At 46.2% G+C, this 23,529-nt stretch overlaps 1 protein-coding gene across 1 annotated transcript; it reads right to left on the minus strand.

Annotated features, from left to right (window-relative positions):
* Nucleotides 1–6,142: 6,142 nt before the first annotated feature.
* On the minus strand, nucleotides 6,143–6,847 carry LOC126417173 (translation initiation factor IF-2-like). The gene has a single exon (XM_050085071.1). The coding sequence runs from the start codon at nucleotides 6,845–6,847 to the stop codon at nucleotides 6,143–6,145; it is 705 nt and encodes a 234-aa protein (XP_049941028.1).
* Nucleotides 6,848–23,529: the final 16,682 nt, after the last annotated feature.

The raw sequence follows: 23,529 nt of genomic DNA on the forward strand, positions 1-23,529 counted from the left end.
CTAAACAAATTGGACAGGATATATTACCGTGAGACACGATCTGTGAAGGTAAGTCTTTGAGATCCGTACTTAACACTTGCAGAGACAACAAAGACACTTGGGAACTAGATAACGAACTGAAATCGAAATTAGAAATGTTTCAGAAACCTGTTCAATTATGCTATACTTGTGAGATCAACAACTTACTAATTCAGACTGAAATGAGAAGATATATTACGCGCCATGTGTTCGAACAGGGTGGACCAGGACAATAGCTTGCATGGGTAGATATATGGAACTATTGATAATGTTCGTAAATTAGCAAGAAAAATTCCATATACCTTTCAACGAGCAATGAACGATGAAAGCAAGACGTTAATTTTGACTGGAGCTGAAATCTACAAAAATAAGACAAAGAGTTAACTGCGAATAGGCACAGTCACACTTGGTCGTTGACCCGTCACGCGTTTGTGGACTCTCAACTGCGCGGTCATCAGCGCCTGTCCAGTGTCCCAATCTTTATACGGTCCAATTTCAGACACGTTCAAAAATGATGATGAAATGATAGGGACAACACAAACACACAGTCCCCGGGCTGAGAAAATCCTCAACCAGGTCGGGAATCGAACCCGTGATCCAGAGGCAGCACCGCTAGCTACTTATTTTTCTTAAACATTCATTTAAGGAACTATGTTACACATTCCAAATACATATTAATTACATATACTAACGATGCACACATTTATACAGGAAATGATTTAAACAAAAACAGTTTTATAATTACAGTTATGCTGATGTTAACGAAATACAACAGAAGTTTGTGTTACTGACTAAATTACCAGAAAGAATTCATTTGAATACCAAGAAAAGTTGCACGGGTACAGGTGGAGTGATTGTCGGTCGACCATTTTGTGACGGTGCGGGCACTGGAGTTGGGACATTCGCATATATCATCCATCTATGTGGCCCTGCATCATTTACTAAGCAGTGCCGTGAGATGACTGAACTATTAGTAGAGTACTGATGTACAGCAGGATGTTTGCCTTCCACCAAAGGGCGAGTATCGACTCTACCCCAGCGTTGCCACCGCAGGAAGCGATCTTGGAAAAACTCCCTCCCCCCCCCCCCCCACACCATCACCGTTGTGCGGGGGTATGGACCCTCTATATCGTCAGAGGAGCACTCTTTGCCACCAGGCGTCAGGTATCGCGGCCTGCCGTCCAGTTCCCACGGGATACCTCGTGGAACTGGTGCCGCCGTAGCATCCGCTTACAATGGGCATCAGCCGGCGCACGTTTCCCCTGCGGTTAGCAGGGTCCACAGCACTTGGCTCGGGCTAGCCAGGCCTTGCCCATCGTCGAGCCCGGAGTGTCCCGGGTTCTTGGCCTAGAGTCCAGTCATGGCTTAGTCATCGCTGGCCCACGAGTCGGCGTCTGAATCATTGCTGTTGGCCTCCGGAGTCATGTCGGGGTCGTGGAGCATTCCTGCTCTTTCCCTCACGAGTTCCAGAGCCCTCCGCTGCAAGTATTGTTCCAACGCCTGTGCAGATATTGCAGAGGCAAGAGTGTTGAGCACCCTCCAGTGCTCTCTGCTCCGGAGTAGTGCTCTAACGTCTCTGTTAGGGGGCAGTTCACCTTCCCGTGCTTCAGCAAATTGTGGGCAGTTCCACAGTGTGTGCTCCAGGGATCCTTCCTCGCCACAGTCGCAGTCTGTGGATTCTCTTTTGCCAGTCCTACACAAATAGGTGGAAAAAGGGCCATGTCCCGTCAAGAAGTGCACTAGTCCCCATGAGGGTTTCAGAAACCGGAGTCTCATCCGCTCTCTCACATTGGGAAATATGTGGTGCACGCGGCCGCTTGTGCGGAGCACGTCCCACCTTTGCTGCCACTCGTCAAGGAGCCAGTTCCGGACTTCAGCAACGCTGACTGCCGGTTGGTCTAAGATGTTATTGACCCCTTCTGGATTGCCCTTCCGGAGCCAATACAGCGCACCCCTTTCCCTGACCAGCAGGTTAAGTGGGGGGATTGCTGTGATGACAAGTAGCGCATCGGTGGGTGTCATGTTGTATGCTCCAGTGAGACGCACCAGCGCTTGGCGCTGCAGCCTCCTCATCGCCGTCGCAAGTTTCCTCTGTCTCAGTCTATGAGCCCAAACACTCGATCCGTAGGCCGTGATGGCCACGAGGATGCTCGAGTGATATAGCCTCAGCGTTCACAACAGCAGGTGGAACTGCTTGTTTGCAATACTGGCTATCTTGTGAAAGAGGGCTTGGCCTTTGCGACATACGATCTCGATGTGCGCAGAGAACAGTCTGGACTCATCGAGGTGGACTCCCAGATACCTCGTCATGCGTGTTCGCCTTATGGCTCCATCGTCGTCATCACCAGCGATTCTGAGTACAGGGTCCCGCGCCAAATGGCCGTGTAACAAGATATACACAGAATGAGATTTTGACTCTCATATCAGCGCACACTCCGCTGCAAACTTACTGCCAAAGTTTGCAGGAGAGCTTCTGTAAAGTTTGGAAGGTAGGATACGAGATACTGACAGAAGTAAAGCTGTGAGGACCGGGCGTGAGTCGTGCTTCGGTAGCTCAGTTGGTAGAGCACTTGCCTGCGAAAGGCAAAGGTCCCGAGTTCGAGTCTCGGTCGGGCACACAGTTTTTATCTACCAAGAAGTTTCAAGATATACACAGTCTTCTCTGCAGACAGCCTCAGCTTCACTTTCTGACACCACTGCTGCAGTGCATTGAGCGCTGCGTTGCAGTTTACATCCAACATTACCCGAGAGTCACCTTCTATCACTAGAAGGGAGTCATCGGCGTGCGCCACCACGCCTCGCACTTGTCGCAGTTCTCCAAGTTCCTCCAGCACTGGCTCGAGGCCTACATCCCAGAATATGGGACCGTAGACTGAGCCCTGTGGGCATCCCTTAGTGATCGACTTCTCAACCACCCGCCCCGGGCACCGCAAGACCGCCCGCTGGCCACGGCAGTAGTCAAGCAGGCACCGGTACAGGGGCCCAGGACATTCCAACTTCCTTAGGCTGTCGAACAGTGCCGGCCACCATAGGTTGTCGAAAGCCCCGGCGATGTCAACCATTATCCCCGCAACGTACTTAGCTGTAGATGTGTCCACCAGCAACATTGCCTTGTTTTTAGCATCTTCCGTACACAGGCCCTCCTGTATCTGTACTGGTCAGGACTTCATCCCCTAAGCTCCCGGTGTTGCTCTAGCCAGAGGCATAGGAGCTTCTCCTGGAGCTTGGCCATGGAGTTCAAGAGACAGATGGGTCGGTATGATTTCGGCACTTCCGGATCCTTGTCCTCACCCTTTCACAGAATGACCACTTCGGCCAACTTCCACGACACTGGTACCCGTCCATGACGTAAACACTCATTGTAAAGGTTTGTCAGGCAAGGGCAGATCTCCGCGCACGAGGCTTGGAGAACCTCGGCAGTGAGTCCATCATGGCCCGTCACCTTTTTACAGTGGAATTCAAGAATTGCAACGGTAACTTCACGTTCAGTGAATGGAGCAACCGGCGTCTCATCGGCATACACCTCATGGAGTTGTCGCCTCAGATTCCCCTGTTCCTCATCGTCATCTTCGCTACTATCATCGGGCAATAAGGCACTCATGAGGTGCTCAGCTGACTCTTGCCAGTCCCTGGTGTGGCTGCCATCGATCTTCCTTAGGGTCGACAGGACCGTTGGTGACCGAACTTTCGACGCAGCAATCTTGTACGGCGTACCCCAGGGGTCAGCCGCCAGACTGTCGCGAACGAAAGACTGCCAACTCTCAGTCCGTACCGTGTGCAGTGTCCGCTTAAACACCGCCTTGGCCCGCCTGTTCCGCGCGAGCGTGGCCTCAAGCATGTGATCGCCTATGCTGCGCTGGCAGTGCCGCCGCGCCCTTCTGCATTCGCGTAGGAGACGCTGCAGCTCAGGGTTCCAAGGCGCCTTACGCGTTTTCCCTGTGTGGGCCAACGGGACTGCGCCCGTTGCTGCTGTCTGTATCGCTACCGTCAGATCCTCTGCAGCTTTGTCCACGCCGACAACGCGATCCGTTGGCCAATTCGGTACCACTAGATTTCCTCTTAGTCGATCCCAATCAGCCTTTCGCCAGTTGCACTTGACGATGCCGTTCACCTGGTCTTGAGGAGGAGGCTCCCCATCATAGGCTACAGTGAATGTGATCAGATTGTGGTCACTTAGTGTCGTTCCCCACCATACCTTCCAATTCTCCGCACAGAGATCCGCGTGTGCACTCTTGAGTGTCACATCAATGTTCGAGGTCGCCCCTTGGCGACCTTCGAAAGTTGGTGGGAAGTTTGGTCGGTTCAACACTTCTAGTCTGAGCTCGTGAATTGCTTCGGCGAGTCTCTGACCTCGCCTAGCGGCGCGTCGCGCGCCGAGAGGCGTGATGTCACTGTGCCATAGGGGTGAAATGGCGTTTGCGTCCATTGTGCAAATGAGCAACTCATTGCGGTAGAACCCAACCGCCTCTTTTAACTGGTCAATATACGGTCTCTCTCTGTGCCTGTACTGGAAGTACATGTTGAGCACGAGAAAGGTGAAATCGCCAGTGTTTATCCCGGCTAACACCATGCATCTGTTGCTTAGGTGCGCCACTTTGACTGCTCTGAGAGATCGATTTAGCACAACGATTGCTGCCATAGGATGCTCTCCCCCAGCCAGGATCTGAGCTGTAGTCGGGATATATCGGACCTTTCCGTCCCTAGGTAGGGCTCTTGCAGATATAGAATGTCCAGAGACTCCTCCTCCACTCGGCGTCGTACCTCGTGCATCACCGCTTGCGTTCGCGCGCAGTTCAGCTGTCCTATTTTAACCGACACGGGCATTGTGATTTTTCACAGTCCGGTCGGCAACAGGTGAGGCAGCAGCCGGTAAGGAGACGGTTGACGACAGGTCTTGTCACCCATACTCTTTCCTCTGGATTTTGCGTTGAGTGAGAATCTTGTAATACTCACACTCTTTACCTGGCGTTACGCATGTGCGGTTATGTTTTTTGCACGGGATGCAGACCGCTCGGTCCCCCGCCTTTCTACAATCCTTTTTCATGTGGCCGTTTTCGCCACAGTGCCCGCATGTTATTATACTCGGATCCTGCTTGCAGAACCTTGCCGAGTGATTCACATCCTGGCACCACGCGCAGACGACTAAGTACAGGTAGTCATCGACTGGCATGGACTCGAAGCCCGTGTACAGTCGTTTCTGCCTTAGAATGGCGACTCTGAGTCTGGGGCTAACTTCCACCACGAGATGTGATGTTTGTCTGCCATTTGGTCCAGTCCGGAACTTCGGTTTAAACTCCTGGCGGAATTGTGTTTCCGAAAGTCCTCCAAGGTCGTTTTGCTTTCGAGTTAGTTCAACCACAGCCTCATTCTTCATTACGCAAAAGGTACATGATATATGACTATCTGCGGATTGAGCTTTTACGGCAGCTCACACTTCAGTGCTTCTGTCAGTTGGGTGTTTGCTAGAAGTTTCTCGCGATCAATCTCGGACGCCACGTCAACGATGAGCATCGGGCTGTTTGTGGCGACCCGTGATAACTTCACACCTTCGACCTCTGGCTTGATCAGGGAGGTGAACATCTTTTTCACTTCTGTGCCGCTTTCGTTGCCCTTAGACTTGATGAAGAGCGTAGCCTTCTCAGTCTGGGCCTTTGTTATCATCGCCTGCGTCTTCCATTCTGAAGAGGGTGGAGTGGCGGCAACTTGTGCGAAGGTCTTGGGCGGCGCCGGGGTCACCGCCTTCGTCCTCGACAACTCCTCCTCCAAGGCGTCCACCCTTCCTGTGAGGGCCGACTGCGCCATGGCCCAGTCAAACAATTTAGCTCTTAGTTGTCTCTTGAAGTCCCCCAGATTCGTCTCCTCGACCAGTTGCCCCGGTTTGAGAGTGTCGTCTACGAGCTTCAGGACGTCCTCGCGCCGCGTCGCGATAAGCTTCACGGTCGCAAGATCGCTAGGGCTTGCCTTGTATCGGGACGTGCCGTCCTCGACTGCGCCGCTGGGCTGTTGCCCGGCTACCTGCGCCGAGTCCGGCTGCTTGTTTGGCTTTCGCCTCTTCCGTCGGGTCCGGAACTTGCGCCCTTCGGTGCCCGACATTGGCGTAGAGGCGCGGCTACTGCTGGCGCTTTCACCGACTGCGCCGCTGGGCTGTTGCCCGGCTACCTTCGCCGGTTTCTGCGCGCTTTTCGCCGTCTCCGATGGTTGCGACTTCGGCCGTGCGGCCGCCGTCTCTCCCGCCGGGCGAGTCTGGGTGGACGTGACAGCACCGACTGGGCTGCTGGGTTGTTGCCTGGCTACCTGCACCAGCTTTGGCTCGCCGCGAGGCCTTCGTCTTCGCCTTCGGTTCGGACTTCCCCGTTGCGCCGTCCCCGACTGGGCCGCTGGGCTTGCGCCCAGCTACCTGCGCCGGTTTCGGCTTGTCTCCCGCCTTAGGCGCCGCTTTCGGCGCCGGCTGGCGGGGTGGTGGCATTATCTCGGTGGCAGCGTCCGCACCCTGCGATCTCTGCTTGAACAGTTTCCGCAGGTGATTCTTCTGCTTCCTTACCTTTGCCTTGCGTTCCTTCTCGCTGTCACTTTCACTCGTGTCAGCGAGTCTCCGTGCCAGCGTCTCGCTTGCGGCAGTCTTAGCGCTCCGTACACGAGGTGTGCGGAACTCCAATTCTGGCGCGCTAAGCACAGTGTCATTGCCTTGTGACCTAAGGGCCTCCGACTGCCCTTGTGTTGGGAGTTCGTCATTACACGAGGTGTCGGACTCACTCCCCGAGTGGTCGGTGTGTTGACTCGGCGAGGGCCCACCGGTTTCGTCGGGACAAGGTTGGTTGAGAGAATCCATGTGGTTCCCACGATCAGCTAGGGATATAAGTCGTCCGCCCAGGCGTCGACCCGCTCACCTGGGTAAGCCTTATACAACAGAGGGTCGGCTGGTCCTCTGAGGTGACTGACTCACGACTGTTCACAACTCAACAGCCTTGCGCCCCATAGCCGCCAGCTAACGCAGAGGGTGAGGGGTGATTATAGAGATTGTCCTTCACTTGCCCAGGCAGTTAAGCCAAGACTCCGGTCCGAAATACGCACGACATTCGACTGCGCGCCTCACAGCGGTCTTTGAAGTGCGTGTCTCAGATTACGGCCGTCGCTGGTAGCGCTTGCCAGCTCCGGGCTAGGGTACCCCGGGTTTGCCAGGTCCGTACGGCGGCTGCATTAGCCTACTGGAGTTGGGACAAATTTTTTTTTTTTTTTTCAAATTTGTGAAACATACATACCCACTTTCTGACACTTTTCAGTGGGTGTATTAAGACTAACTATCTCTGCTATTAGTACTACGGAAGTGGTTTATTAATGCATGCACACTATCTATTTATTACGCAACATTGTGCTCTATATGAATGATCGGCCTCTTAGCCTCTCTGGAATCTTGCCAGAGAGTTGCCCGTCCCTAGCCATGTGGAGGCGGGCCGCTACTACTAGAAGAAACCACTCCATTTATACTACTCTTTTATTCCCCCCACCACCATACTGATCTAACTACAACTACTAGCTACTACAATTCAAAGAATTAAACAAACGTAGTATATACATATTTACAATTGCGCATTAGATCTGAAGCGTATTTACCCTCTCCCAAGGTAGGCTCGCTGGGCGTCCCTTGAGATTTTATTCACAAATTTTGCGAAATTGCTAAACAATTCTCCATTTGTTAGTATATCATTTATATGCCTTGTCTGCAGAAGATGTCTCTCAACTGAGACAGCCTGTTCGTATATTGGACACTCAAACACTGTGTGCTATGGCGATCCTGCGTGGGCACCACAGTCACACTCCGGTGTTGGCCTTTCACCTACTTAATGCAGGTACGTGGGGTAGGGACCGTGGCCTGTAAGGAAGTGGACTAGGCCCTGTGAGGGCTTCATTATCTTGTTCTTTAGTCTTTCTCTTACTGTGGGTAGAAACCCATGGACTCTACAGCCTGTACTGGACCCATCCCATTCGTCCTGACAAATGTCAAGCATATTTTCTCGGATGGATTTGACGCTTACCAGAGGAGTGTCCATTATATTTTGCACCATGTCGATGTTCTGTTTGCGCAGCCAGTAGGAGGCTGCGTGCTGCCTTATCAGGTCTAGTGGACATAGACCCATAATTACCAACAGTGCATCTGTTGGACTTGTGTTGAATGCTCCAATGCATCTCAACAGAACGTTCCTCTGTATTCGCCTGACAGCAGCGGCAGGCTGCACCAGAGCTAACCTGTGGGCTCACACACTGGATGTGTGCCCTACTATTGGTGCCAATATACTGTTGTGATAGATATTTATTGCCTTTGACGGCAGATGAAACCTTCTTTGTCCACTTGATATTATCTTATTGAACAGAGCTAAGGACTTCGTCGTTATTTGCTCAATATGCGCAATGAAACTCCAATTCTCATCTAGATATACCCCTAGGTAACTGGCATATCTCTGTCGCGACACTGCCTGGCCATTAATTCTGACTGTTGGGTCCCTATTTAACTTGCCTTTTGAGAGCATATATAGCGATTTTTGTGGTGCAATAGACATTATAGTCTTCTCACACCAGTTGGTTAAGAATCCAATAGCCAGTCGTGATCGGTCTTCGATCATATTGCGCGTGTCACCTTCCACTAGAATTGCGAGATCATCCGCATAAGCAACGACACCCAGAACTGCAGTCTCTCTCTGCAGGACGATCAACAATGGTTCCATATTGACATTCCAGAAAATGGGACCACACACCGATCTCTGGGGACAACCACGGGATACTCTTTTAGATACGATGGCTCCAGGATCCGTTATTTTAGCAGTTATTCCATCACAGTAGGCCTCGAGACAGCCATACAGCAGCTGCGGGCACCCAACCTCTCTTAGGCGAGAGAAGAGTGCCGGCCACCACAGGTTGTCGAAGGCCCCTGAGATGTCTATCATTATGCCAAGAACATTCATGTCGCAGAGTGAACAATCCGGCAAACCTCATTGATCGCATCCTGAGTGGTGCGACCCTTTTGGAATCCGAACTGCCTATCACTCGTACTGTGCAGAGTTCGGTGACTCTGGAGACGGTCAGCCAGCAACTTCTCAAATGCCTTGCCCATTACATCCAGAAGACAGATAGGCCGATAGGATTTCGGCATCGTTGGATCCTTATCAGGGCCTTTCCTGATAATTACAACTTCTGCAGTTTTCCACTTTAGTGGATAATAGCCGTTTTGTAAACAGGTGTTGAAAATACGACTTAGTGCCGGGGCGACCAAGTGTGCGAGTCCACAGGGATCCCATCACGACCAGGTGCCTTCTTCCTTGCAAAAGTGTAGATGGCTGCTTCTACCTCTTCTGCTGAGAAAGGGTTAACGTTTGTATCGTTAACGTACGGATTCGAGAGCGCCTGACCTATTTCCCGCTGCTCGTGCGAATCCTGGTCCTCGATGTCAGCCGGCCGCGGTGGTCTAGCGGTTCTAGGCGCTCAGTTCGGAACCGCGCGACTGCTACGGTTGCAGATTCGAATCCTGCCTCGGGCATGGATGTGTGTGATGTCCTTAGGTTAGTTAGGTTTAAGTAGTTCTATGTTCTAGGGGACTGATGACCACAGATGTTAAGTCCCATAGTGCTCAGAGCCATTTGAACCATTTTGGAACCTCGATGTCATCTGGTAGTAGTGTGTTCAACAGCAGTCTTGCTGTTTCTTCCCAATTCTTGGTCGTGCCACCATCCCCAGCACGTAGTGTAGACAACATCATGGGCGATCAAATTTTTTCTCGAACGATTTTGTGAGGGACCCCCCAAGGGTCTGTTCCCAACTGATCGTTCACAAATCTTTCCCAGGACAGGCGCCTTACACCGTCCAACTGATCCTTATACCTCTGCTTCAGACGACGATAAATACGCAGGTGGTATTGCCGTTCGTCATGGGCAAAGCTTCTTTGGTAGTTCTTCGCGCCCTTCTGACCGACCGTTTAAGCACAGTCAATTCAGGGGTCCACGGGGTGGACTCCCTGCAGATGTATCTCCCTGTTTGAGGTACAGCCAGTGTGACAGCTGTTTGCACGGAGCTCACAAGCTCCTCCACAGCTTCATCAATGTTTCCTATGTCCTCTCCAAACTCTGGAGGACTGAACACCTGCACGAGTCGGTCCCAGTCTGTCAGAGCATAATTAAACCGTTCCACCCACTCGCCTGGCACATCTGCGATGGTTGTCGCTATTTCAAATGTTATGCAGTTATGATCACTGACAGTCATGTGTTCTCTTACTTGCCAGTTGTGGACGTGGGGTGCTGCCCTCTCGCTTGCAAGTGTGACATCAATATTTGACGTTGCACCCGCCCTCCCTGAGTAGGTTGGGGGGTACCCAGGCAAGTTTAGCACATGCATGTGCATTTCCATTATCAAATCAACAGGCTCCGCACCCCTACCGTCCTGTACATCACTGTGCCAGAGTGGGGACTTAGCATTGGAATCTAGAGCTACAATTATAACCTGCCCGGCTAAAACTGTTAGTGTCCAATGCAACTGATAAAGATAAATCTTGATGTCATGTCTGAATTGGCAGTACACGTTAACAACGTACGTACTGTAACACAACAAATTGAGTTGTACAACCGTAATATGCTCGGTACAGAATTGACTTAATATCGTAGTTTTTATAGTTCTGTTCAATATTATAATTGCACTCATGGGGTTCCCACCTGAGGAAACCACTTGTGCTGTTGCAGGAAAGCCAGGGACTTGACCCGCACAGGAGTTTGGTTCTTGTATCAGAAGAACATCTACTTGTTCTTGTTCCGCTAGTTTCCTTAGCTCATGCGCAACCATCTGGCTGCGTATTGAGTTTACTTGTACCATTTTAAACATCTCCATAATCTGTTCTTTGTATAAGTCTATCCAAGAAATTCGGTGGGTTGGACAATCTCTAGGTCCACCACACTTACGGCCTCGACTTCTGCATGGTACACATACTGCTGCTTTGTCCTTATTAGGACAGCCATTCTTAATATGTCCAGACAGGCCACAATGGCCGCATATGCATGAGCTGCTCCTAATAGACGAACGGGGTCCGCTAGCCGGTCAGATTCAGTCGTTCCGCGAGGAAGAAAGTACATAGCCGATTTAGTCTGTAGTTCCATCGTGCCTAGACGGTCAATACCGCGGTTTGATCGCTTCCGCATTGTTACTTTCTGCCAGGGAGGGCTATCAACAAGGAAGTGTCCAGGCGTCACGGAGTGATACTAAACGATGTTGTTCGGACATGGAGGAGATACAGAGAGACAGGAGCTGTCGATGATATGCCTCTCTCAGGCCGCCCAAGGGCTACTACTGCAGTGGACGACCACTACCTACGGATTATGGCTCGGGGGAAACCTGACAGCAACGCCACCATGTTAAATAATGCTTTTTGTGCTGCCACAGAACGTCGTGTTACAACTAAAACTGTGCGCAATGGGCTACATGATGCACAACTTGACTCACGATGCCCAACGCGAGGTCCATCTTGGCAACCACGACACCATGCAGCGCGGTACACATGGGCCGAAAAACATGCCGAATAAACAGCTCAAGACTGGCATCATGTTCTCTTCACCGATGTGTGTTGCATATGCCTTCAATCTGAGAATTGTCGGAGACATGTTTCGAGGCAACCCGGTCAGGCTGAACGCCTTAGACACACTGTCCAGCGACTACAGCAATGTGGAAGTTCCCTGCTGTTTTGAGGTTGATTATGTGGGGCCGACGTACGCCTTTTGCGGTCACGGAATACGACGTACCGGGTGCACGATACGTGAATGCCATCCTCCGACGGATAGTGAACTCACAATTATGGGCAGCACATCTGCGAGGCATTCGTCTTCATGGACGACAAGTAGCGCATCTTTCGTGCACATCTTGTGAATTACATCCTTTAGAATAACCACATCGTTCGACTAGAAACGCCAGCATGTTCTCCAGACATGAACCCAACCGAACATTCTTGGGATAGATTGAAAAGGGCTGTTTATGCATGACTTGATCCATCACCACTCTGAGGGATGTACGCCAAATCGGCGTTGAGGAGTGCGACAATCTGAATCAACAGTGTGTTGATGAACTTGTGGATATTATGCCATGACGAATACAGGCATGCATCAATGCAAGCGGATGTGCTTCTGACTATTAGAGGTACCGGTGTGTGCAGAAGTCTGGACCACCACCTCTGAACGTCTCGCTGTATGGTGGTACAATATGCAATGCTTGGTTTTCAAGAGGAATAAAAAGGGGGGAAATAATGTTTATGTTGATTTCTATACCAATTTTCTGTACAGGTTCCGGAATTCTGGGAACCGAAGTGACGCAATTTTTTTTTATTTTTGTATTTTTTTTAATATGTGTATTTTCACTGTCAGCAAATTACACTTGTGCCACAGCTCCTCTTTCCTTATTATTTCATCGACTGTACCATAACCAAAGATGTTCCTATCGTACTCTGCAACATTTAGTCTAGTGGCACAATCTCAGACGATGTGATCATGTGCGCCGACTGCTACATATTCACAAGTGTCTGTGACGTGCGGGTGTCTTATCTGCATTTAAGAAGGATATGGGCCATGTCCCGTCAGGTACTGTGTAGTTTATTGGTCGGGAAGAATTATGACATGTGGATCTTTCTTATATGTTAGGTTGGAAATGTTTAGTTCTACTTCCTGTTTTTGCCTCATACCAGAAATATTGCCATTTTCTATCGGTGTACGTCTCCATTTCCTTATTGAATGTGGCTCTTGAGCCCAGTATCTCCTTTACTGTTCCATATTCTCCCATTCTGAACCAATACAGTATACCTTACTTTCATGTGACTGTGTCCAGATGTAGCAAGTCAAATACCACCAGGAGTGCGTCATTCGGTATTGTTGTAGACAAGGCTCTAAGTCATGGAAGCACGCTACCCTGTGCTTCCCGTAGAGTGTGGGTGTCCTTACATTTCTGGCTGTACGATCCCAGACACTCACCCTGTACCTCACAACAGCGTAGTATTGTTTTTTTGTACGTTGTTACTGCACTTAGATTCTTATGAAAATTTCTTTGGCCAGCTGCACTTATTTTGTGCAGGATTTTAATGTCTCTCTGGCAGACGATTTCTGCATCTGTATGAAAATCAAGCTTTTATTCCACGTTTAAACCAAGTTACCTGTATATTACTTTCCTTTACATTGGTTGGTTATTTATTTTGATTGTGGGGTTCCTCAATTTTAACGATCTTCCTAGTCCAAAGATGCCCCTTCTCCAAGGACTTCGTTGACATCATCTTTCGTCAGTGCCATTGAAGAATCTGTCGACGCTATCAGAGGATTCAGTTGAAGAAATCAGACGTGAAAGCTGCCTAATAATTATGAAATTAAGAAGTAGTGTTTCCAAGGAACAGAGATTTGCGATATAAAAGCTGCGTGAGGATGCTGACACAGTCGTGCTGCGTGCTGATGAAGGTAATGCCACCGTCGTTTTGCTCCAGCAAGTCCACAAGTGAAAATATATGTGGTCAACTTAGTTCTGGTACATACCGGAAGATTAACAAAGATCCTACCAACGAGATGACAATATGAGGCCTATAACGAGCACTATTAGTTCACCAACGAATTTTTCTGCCAAATTTTTTGCATCCTCATTAAAACCAATGGTAGGAAAATGTAGACACCACATATGTAATTCTATGGATTTAATTCCATGGATTTAATGCAATGAGCTAAATTTAGAGACTTAGAAATGTCATGCTAAATAGTACGGATGTGCTAGTTTGTTTTGACGTGGTATCAATATATATTACAGTAACTCTAAAGGACTCTTTATCTCTTATCGGCCAACATTTTGATAAGAACATCACGACCTTGCTTGATCATGTGCTTTTGTCATCTTATTTTCAGTTTAATGTTGAATTTTATTGGGAGATTGATGGAGTTGCTATGGGAAGCTCCGTCTCCTCTCTGGTGGCTAATTTATTCACGGAAGACTTCGACGATAAGGCACTGGACTTTGCAAGTTTAAAACCTCCAGTATTTGGAGATAAGTGGGCGACACATTTGTAGTGTGGCCGCACGAGATGGATTAATTACATCGATTTCTTAAGCATTTGAATTCTATCCATGCTAGTATTAAATTTACTAAGACCTTAGTCCACAGGGCGTACTGTATATTCGATAAAGGTAATTTGCAAGACAAACTCACATACCGCAGGAGATTTTTATAGAAAAAGATGGCTGCCTCCCGTATTTGGTTGTTGTCGTTCGCCCTAAAGTTGATGACACATTGGGTCATGCCGTGTCTTGTAAACCAAAACATACAAATCAATATCTACCCGCCAGTAGATCCCATCGCCCTTCACAGACCACAGGTGTCCATAAGACCTTAGTCCACAGGGCGTATTGTATATTCGATAAAGGTAATTTGCAAGACAAACTCACATACCGCAAGAGATTTTTATAGCGAATGGATTTTCTCCGCAACAAATTCGTAGAGATTCAATGAAAAACCTAGAATGCAGGTGTGTGATGGGAAAGAAGATAGTAATTCCTTCAAATCAAGTACTGTTTTGCCCTATTTGGGTGCTCTCTCCTCGAAGATAGGCCATATTCTTGAGAATCACTGTGTTAACCTTATCTTTCCGCCTCTCGCGAAGATTGCAGCTTTACTCGGAGTAGATTGGCTAATTATTTAATAAACAGACTTAGAGGTTTCTGTTTGGACAAAGCATGGAACCCTGCTCTTGGGGTAATTAAGCTGCAGAGAAGACGTCATGGTTTCATCTACGCAGAACATACATCGATAAGCGAATCGAATGTCTGTACGCCTTCGCCACAGGCGGCACTAATATAAGCTTATCTTAATGCCGCTGGCCAGCGTCTGTGACCCGCATACGTAACACCGCCGCGGTGTAGCATCTAAGGCCGCACATAGCACATTGTCGTCAGTCTTACCGCACGCTCTGTGGACGGCCGGACGATACTCACCCGAACTATCGGTGGAGGAAATTTTATTTGCGCGACTGCATGTCCGAAACTTCGTGGGCTAACATAAAAACTCTTTTGTGTGGTGATTTCGTTTAATTGTTTTCTGTGCACCAATTACTTAGTCTTCCACGAACTTCACTATAATCCTCGTCTAATTTAGCACTTGTGCTGGCAGATACTGCAATTATCAGATCATCTGCGTAGGCTATGCAGCCTCTAGTGTCTGCTGTACTCTGAAGCTGGTTTAGTAATGACTCTATGCCAACATTCCAGAACTATGGACCCAAACAGGGTACTTCACGCAGGCCTTTCGTGATATCTGTCACGATTTTGTTTCAAGAACATTCCAGTTGCGTCTGAATATCTGTGCAGTAATTTCGTAGTCTGTTATAGACGCATATGAGGCAGTCCATTTCATTCATTTGAACAGGGCACGCCACCATAAATTATCAGAAGCCATAGCTATGCTAATCATTGTGCCTATAACGTACTTGTCGTCTGAAGTGTTCACGACATGTACTGGTTGATTTACCGACCATGTGTGGTTTTCCATTCCCTGAAAGCATGCTGCAGGAGATTCACGCCTATTACATTTCTGTGATCCCTCAGGCGGCAGCACAGATGCTCTTCTTGTATTTTGGCTAGAACACACCATGTTTTCCCCCTCACCATACTTTCATTGCGGGACGGAGCTGAAACTACTCTGTTTCCCTGGTTACAATTTCTCCCTCTACTGTTTTCGAGACGTATTATACGCTGCATTACTTCCTCCCCTCTCGGTGTGACGTATTGCCTCTCGTCGAGTATAAAGATTCCACGCCGCGTCCTCATTTCTGGTGGTTCTCTTCGGAACTCCTGCGCCCACCAGTTGTCCCGTCCCCTGTTCATAAGTGCAAAAGCCACCTGCGAAGTTGCCTTAACTTTTGTGATCCGAACCGCTACATTGGGAATCTTTCCTCGCACAGCTGCCTCGTTCTTCTCTCTGTCCGTCACTAAACTTTTCGGCGGGAGAACGTTATCGCGCCGCTGAGGCTCTGGCCGTTCACAACCTGTTTTTTTGATTTCGCTGGTTCAGGCCCCTGTTCTTCTCATTAATATCGAGATTCTCCTATTGTGCTCTCTTTCCAACATCATCATCATCTTCTTCTTCTTCTCGTTCTTCCCGTAGTCCCGTTGGAGCGTGGTCTGCATTTTTGGTCAGTGTTCACCTTTTCTTATGTTCTAACACTACCTGTGGGTTTAGGTTCCTTGATCTTAGGTGTACGTTTATAGTAGCTATCCAATGCGGTTAAGGTCCTCCGCATAGTCTGTGGCCTTCAATAATGAGGCGATAGTCTAAGCTGATGACTGAACTAGGTGGTATATGAGGTGTCCATACCACCGAACGCTCCATTTTTGGATCTTTTCGTTGATTGGAGCCACTCCAGTTAGTTGTCAAATAGTTGTCTTGTCACTGTGGTCTAGCGGGGAAATTGCTGAAGGTCTTCTCAGCAACCGAATTTTCATAACATGTAGTGAAACTTCAGAACTCCTGGGTGTGCGCCAACGCTCAGTACAACATAATACAAGTGTCTTCACCGTTGTGCTTTATATATTTTAGTTTATGCGGATGGGCATCTTGTTCTCATAACGAATACCAGTGATGTGTCTGAATCGACCGTAATCACTGTGGTTCCTGCTGACTCATCTTCTTAGCTGTAGTCAAGAACTTAGATATAGAAATGTGTCCATATTGCTAAGTGTTTCAATACCTTTCCTTGTATCCACCACATGCATCAAATCTTTAGCATATTGCATTGTCCACGATACTATTTGCTATAAGAGGCTTGTTATGGTAAACATTACAGTAAAAAAGAGCAAAAATGTAGCTGAATTATTTTATTATCTGTATCACAGATGATCACTAAATTCACAAAGGGGATATTGGCTATAGGTATACTGCAGATATCGTCAGATAACACATGCTCCAAAATCACACACGAAAATTAAATAAATTATTTAAGGAGCGTAAATGAGTAGACATAAAATTTAACTGATAATCTGTGTTAACTCATTCGCGGGCACAATTTTTGTAGCATCTTAGCGAACATAATATTTTGCTAGCCTATTAGAGATGTGATAAACTTACTGTATTTATTTTTTAGTAACTTTATTTTTGAGATATAGGACCAAAAACTGTGTTGGTACAAATATCACCACGCCATCTTTGTGAGGTATTTAAATTGGATTTAAGGGATTTTCCAGTTCCCTTTTGAATGCTGTTACGTGTTGCCAACACACGTAAATAAAATAATGAACAGTGTTTTCTGTTTTTATTTTATATTTTCTTTTATCTTACTTTGAAAATATTTATTACACCGACGTTAATGTTTACTTACCACAATGTCAAAGCAATTCTTGAAACTATGTCACTGAATAAAGCTACGAGCTGATACAGGATGCAATGAAGTGTATTGCAGGAGGGAAGCAATGTGTTCTGACAACAGTATTTATCCCACGACATACAGAAACTAATTGTTGTAGCAGTTTTAGTACATCTTGTGCAGGGTACTACCACAACATGTCTGGCACAGACAGAGGTGGTAAGAACAGTTCCCAAAAGTTTTGGATACCCCTTACTCGGTGCTAAGTATGCTTCCCAAGGACCACAAATGACAGATTAATTTTGCGGGAAGTATACTTCCCAAGCCGCTTCCAGAAACTATATTAGTGGTGACCATAGTTCCCAATAACCATTAATAAACCGCTTTTTGTTGGGATACATGCGTCTCGCAGTCCTGAAGGCCGTATTTCACAACAAACTTCAACTACAGCTGGTGCAGCGGACTGCCACTAGATGCCAGGAGAGTACAGAAGTGGTAACACATATTCCCTTACGTATTGTAAATACACACTAAAGTGGGAAGTACACCCTGCAAGGGTTAAAAGAATCAGTGAATAGATATAAAAATAATTGTGAACCTGTACCGAACTTTTAGAAATCACAAAAAGATGAGGTTCCTATACTCGTATTCCAGCAGTGCATTACGTAACTTGTATTGCAAGGGAGAATGATGAAATGGAGTGCATTAAACATTAGACACAACAATTAAAATACTTTCCTGTAGTCATGCTGCAACACACGACAAATAATCGATCTCTGAGGACCTGCAATACCATTTCACTGAACGGTAGACCGTGCCGTAATTAATCATCACTGCAGGACCGAAAACGATTACAATTTAAATAAGTAAACTTAACAATATGTAAATATCCAAGGCATTGTGTATTACTATGCACTGCAAACAACTGTAACTGTCTCACCAAATCCCTAAGTCCAATATCATCCTATGATCAGTTTTAGACGTCATGACCACCACGTTCAGGAGACATGGACGAATTAAATTGAATTGGCTAAATGACACATATGACCTCCCTAACACGTGAACCTCACCAGTGTTTCGCAAATATATTGCTCAAAGAGCTTCGTGACCTAGCGTTCCCAACTATAAAACATCTTTTTGAAATGTATGCAATATTTATTTCAATGTCTAAAGAAGAAAAAACTATGAAGAAATAAAAGCACTGTTTAAAGTACAACTTTCATAGACTTCTCCTTATAAATAGGAGCAATTCTGAAACGTGTTCTGAAAAGATTCATTTCAGGATGTTATAAAGTCATGCAAAACAAGAAAAAATAACCTTTATATTCACTTAAAGAAAGGAAGCCGCTTAGCAATGAGTATTAAGTTTGTGTGATAATACTGAAGCTAGGTTTGATTAATGGTAACATCATGGTGAAGACTGCATGCTTGACATTATATAAATCTAATACAAGAGTACCAATTTCTTAGTTCTGCAATAATAATAAAGTTACTTTTACAATATTGCAAAACAAACAATTATTCGAAGATAAATATCTAAAAATAATTTTTAATTGTTACATACATAACTGTTAAAAGGTACAGTATTAGAATGTAGACACTAAAGATAACGTTAAAAGACCGATTAACCCCCGTAATGCCAAGACATTTTACATAATGTGCATTACCAAGAGGAGTGAAAGGGGGGGGGCGACATTGTGCCCCTGCTGAGAATCTTTTTTTTTTAAATTGTTAATTGTTGTTAAACGATATTAACAACATTCTTTTTAAAGGGCAACTGATATGCGATCAGGGTCCAGAAATAGAAAATACCTTTACCACAGTCTTAGCAATAACAACACACTTTCAATATCTGTACTGCAGGTTTTTGACGTTTTCCCTCAGTATACTTTTTAAAGAGATACTGATGTGTAAATGAGGCCCTAAACTTGGAAATACTGAAAACGAGGTTCATTGTAGAAAGTGACATCTACTACTGAGGCCTTAATTATTCGCCTGAGATTAAATGTAAAATTTGAAACATGCTAGGTACATGAGAAAAGTAATGTGACTGATTTTTTTATCTACCAAAGTTTTCTTTCGAGCATTGGTCCCTACGCATTAGTTTCTTTCGGCAATTTTACGTCGGTATAATCGTTGTTCCCAGGCTTGGCAGTAGAGCCGAAAGGCTTTAAGTCGTAGGGCCTTTAATAAGCCAGTTACATTCTTTCGAATGTTTCCAGGGTCCTAAAACGACGTCCTATTCAGAAATTCTTAGTTTGCATGACAAGGACGCAGATCAGGTGAATAGGTTGCCTGTGGGTCAACAGGAATTCCTTTTGTGGTGAAAAGATCTGTGATGGAAGTGTCTGTGTGAAATGGGGCGCTCTCATGACTCGGCATCTATTTGTCTGCATGTCCGTTCGATCTCACTTGATTTACTGTTTTCCTGAGCTTTTGTAGGACGTCCTTGTTTAACACAAGGTTGACAGCTTGTCCTGAAGGAATAAATTCATTGTGCATAATATTCCTACATTTAAAAAAGTAAATATGAGCTCTTTTGATCTATGATTTGCTCATTGGAGCCTCTTTTGGTGGAGGAGATGTCTCAGTATGCCACGCCTCACTTTGCCCCTTCGTCTCAGCATCATACACAATAATCCTGGGTTCATTACCGATGACCACACTACTGAAACATTAGCAGTTAATGGCAGCCTTCTCAAGGAGACCAACACACGTGTTTCTTCAATTGTTGTTCTGCTCAATTGTGAGGTTTCTCAGCACGATTTTGGCACAAACCTTCCACATGGGCAAATGTTCAGTCAGATCTTTGATTTAAGGTGAAAGTGGTCAAATTTAACGGGTCACCCATTATCTTTATTGTTAAATTTCCGTCTGGTCTCGAAAGACGATGCACACGATCGACGTTCTCGTCGGTTTTTGATTTTGAAGGCCTCCAAGAGCGAGATTCGTCTTCACCGTGGTAACAGCCTTCCAAAAATGATTTGTGCCGGGGAAAAATTTGTGCTTTCGATAAGGAATGTTTCCCATAGGCCTATTTCAACTTTTCTAACGTCACACTAATTGATTACCCAAGTTTAACAATAAACGTGACTGACTAACGTCGTTCTAAATACCGCTGTTACATTACTGTAAACACACAACAAAATCTCAACTTCACTGATGGGGGCTCTCAAATATCACGTGATTGATGTAAAGAGCTGAAAACTCAGTCTGTCAGAAAGGGACGATCACGCCTGTGTATACAGTACTGCCAGATCGTTCGCAGTGCTGTCTGCAACATTACTTTTCTCACACGACACATATATGGAATCTGGTAGAATAATTCCTTAAAAACAAAAATATATTTTTCAAAGTGTCAGCGTGTGAAACATTCAAAGAAACATCATCGATATGGACTTTTGGAGGCGAAGGCCCACACCTGCACCATTGATGACTGCACGACACAATACTTTACGCTTTGGCTAGACCAATGAACAGCTCATTGGACTGTTGATCACTGGAAAAACTATGCCTGGTCGACAACAGAGAACTGTTCAAGCTGGTGGAAGCTCTGTAATGGTGTGAGATGTGTGCAGTTGCAGTGATATGGAACCCCTGATACGACTAGATACGACTCTGACGGACGACAAGTGCATAAGCATTCTGTCTGATCACCTGAATCCATTCATGTCCATTTTGCATTCAGATGAACTTGGGCAATTCCAGCAAGTCAGTGTGATACCCCACACGTCCAGGATTGCTACATAGTGCCTCCAGGAGCACTCTTCTGAGTTTAAACACTTCCTTTGGCCGACAAACTCCCCAGGTATGAACATTACTGAACATATCTCGGATGCTTTGCAACGAACTGTTCAGAAGAGATCTCCACCCTCTCATACTCTTACAGATTTATGGACAGCCCTGCATAATTCATAGTGTAAATTCCATGCTGCACTACTTCAGACATTAGTCGAATACACACCACATCGTGTTGCACCACTTCCGCGTGCTCGCGGGGCCCTACGCTATATTCGGCAGTAGTACTAGTTTCCTTGGCTCTTCAACGTATAATCCACATGTAATCCATTCACATCAAAATATTTATGAATGGAATCAAAGTATACATCACCTCAGTTGATCAATAAACATATGATACCAACATGTACATCACCACCTAAACAATAAATAGTGCCATATGCGGAGTGCATGAAGAGATAATCATCACACTATTACTTATCTGTCACGAGGTTTTTCAAATATCACTTTTACTTCTCAAGACGTCCCACAATCAGACCACCTTTATGGTCTTAATTTCCAGTTTTACTCCATTTATTTCATTTTTTATGCCTGACAATTTTTATAGATGCACAAAGCTTCTTCGAAAATTCTGTGCTAGACTTGTGCCTCATAGTAAAATACCTTTATCGACACTAAGTAGAAAAAGATAACTAGCAGTACAGTAAACATTTATCGAAAACATGCTAACAGCCAGGGAAATCATGTTCCTCATGCAACAACACACACACTAAAGAACTTTGTGTCCCTGGATGCAGTGAAAACATTGAAGAACTATGTCGCAGTACACTAAATAAATTTCCTTTCACTAATTCGCATACCACGTCAGCACAGATACTCCAACTCCATATTTCTTGTGAAGTCCAAAGACCTCATTGGCAAATGATGTAATAGGACTGCGTGAACACCATACTCAGTCACGACAGGGAACTCTTCCCTCATGCTTTAACATACCATCATTATACTTAAAACTCACTACACCACAGCACAAGACCATCACTTCTTGGTATGAAACTTCCTGGCAGATTAAAACTGTGTGCCCGACCGAGAAAAAAGCTGTGAGACCGGGCGTGAGTCGTGCTTCGGTAGCTCAGATGGTAGAGCACTTGCCCGAGAAAGGCAAAGGTCCCGAGTTCGAGTCTCGGTCGGGCACACAGTTTTAATCTGCCAGGAAGTTTCATATCAGCGCACACTCCGCTGCAGAGTGAAACTCTCATTCTGGAAACATCCCGCAGGCTGTGGCTAAGCCATGTCTCCGCTGTATCATTTCTTTCAGGAGTGCTAGTTCTGCAAGGTTCGCAGGTGAGCTTCTGTAAAGTTTGGGAGGTAGGAGACGAGATACTGGCAGAAGTAAAGCTGTGAGACCGGGCGTGAGTCGTGCTTCGGTAGCTCAGATGGTAGAGCACTTGCCCGCGAAAGGCAAAGGTCCCGAGTTCGAGTCTCGGTCGGGCACACAGTTTTAATCAGCCAGGAAGTTTCATATCAGCGCACACTCCGCTGCAGAGTGAAAATCTCATTCTGGAGACTTCTTAGTATGTCAACAAAAAATCAGCCCCTAAAATCGTTATCACTAGCCAAATTCCACACAGTTACTAAATTTGGACGAAGCTATAACCTTGACAAAGAAAATCAATACCTGCTTGTTTCTTCGTCTCTGCTCCTTTTCTGGTAATCATTCCTTTCAGTTGAGTCCAGTGTAAAGAAGGAATAGTTCATAAAGCTACACCTTCAGATTTGTGAAATGGTGACTCACTCAACCCAGACGACTGGCTTCCAACACCTGGAACACAAGGTAAAGTATATTTGAAACGCTGGACTCTTCAGAGAATTGAGATTTGTTGACTGTCTCTTATCGATAGGTAACTCAGGCATACAAAAGCAAATATATTCAATTTCTCATAGGCATTTTTCACCCTGTTTTCAGCACTCAAATCAGCTGCACACACCACTTGTCAATTATGTTGCTATGTGGATATGGGCTATACACTTGCACATTTTTCTGTGTATAAGCTGAGCGTACCTCTACAGAATTGGAACTTCAGTTTCTATGTTGTCAATGTCAGTGACTACCATTCCCTTTACCACCTTGATTTGACGAAACAGTCTTCTAATCCAATCACTACTTCCACTCCTGAAATTGTTGCTTTCATTGCAATCACATAATTCCTCTGATGCCTCCACTTTCCGTTCCCATATCATCCCAATATGTATCACATTGCCAGTTATCATTATTCCAATTGCTCTGTGGCCTCAGACTAGGATAACAAAACTTTCTGTTGCTTCTAGCACAACCATTCTCTTCAGCATTGTCATATTCTAATTCTTGGAGAAAAATATCAAAACTCACTAACTACCCTTTCATCTGACCAGGATGAATAATCTGGCTCAACATG

The sequence above is a fragment of the Schistocerca serialis genome, chromosome 8, assembly GCF_023864345.2.
Source record: "Schistocerca serialis cubense isolate TAMUIC-IGC-003099 chromosome 8, iqSchSeri2.2, whole genome shotgun sequence".
Classification (NCBI taxonomy): Eukaryota; Metazoa; Arthropoda; class Insecta; order Orthoptera; family Acrididae; genus Schistocerca; species Schistocerca serialis.

What these genes read in the sequence shown, in the direction of transcription:
- LOC126417173 (XM_050085071.1), bottom strand. Translation starts at nt 6,847, where the DNA reads ATGGATTCTCTCAACCAACCTTGTCCCGACGAAACCGGTGGGCCCTCG.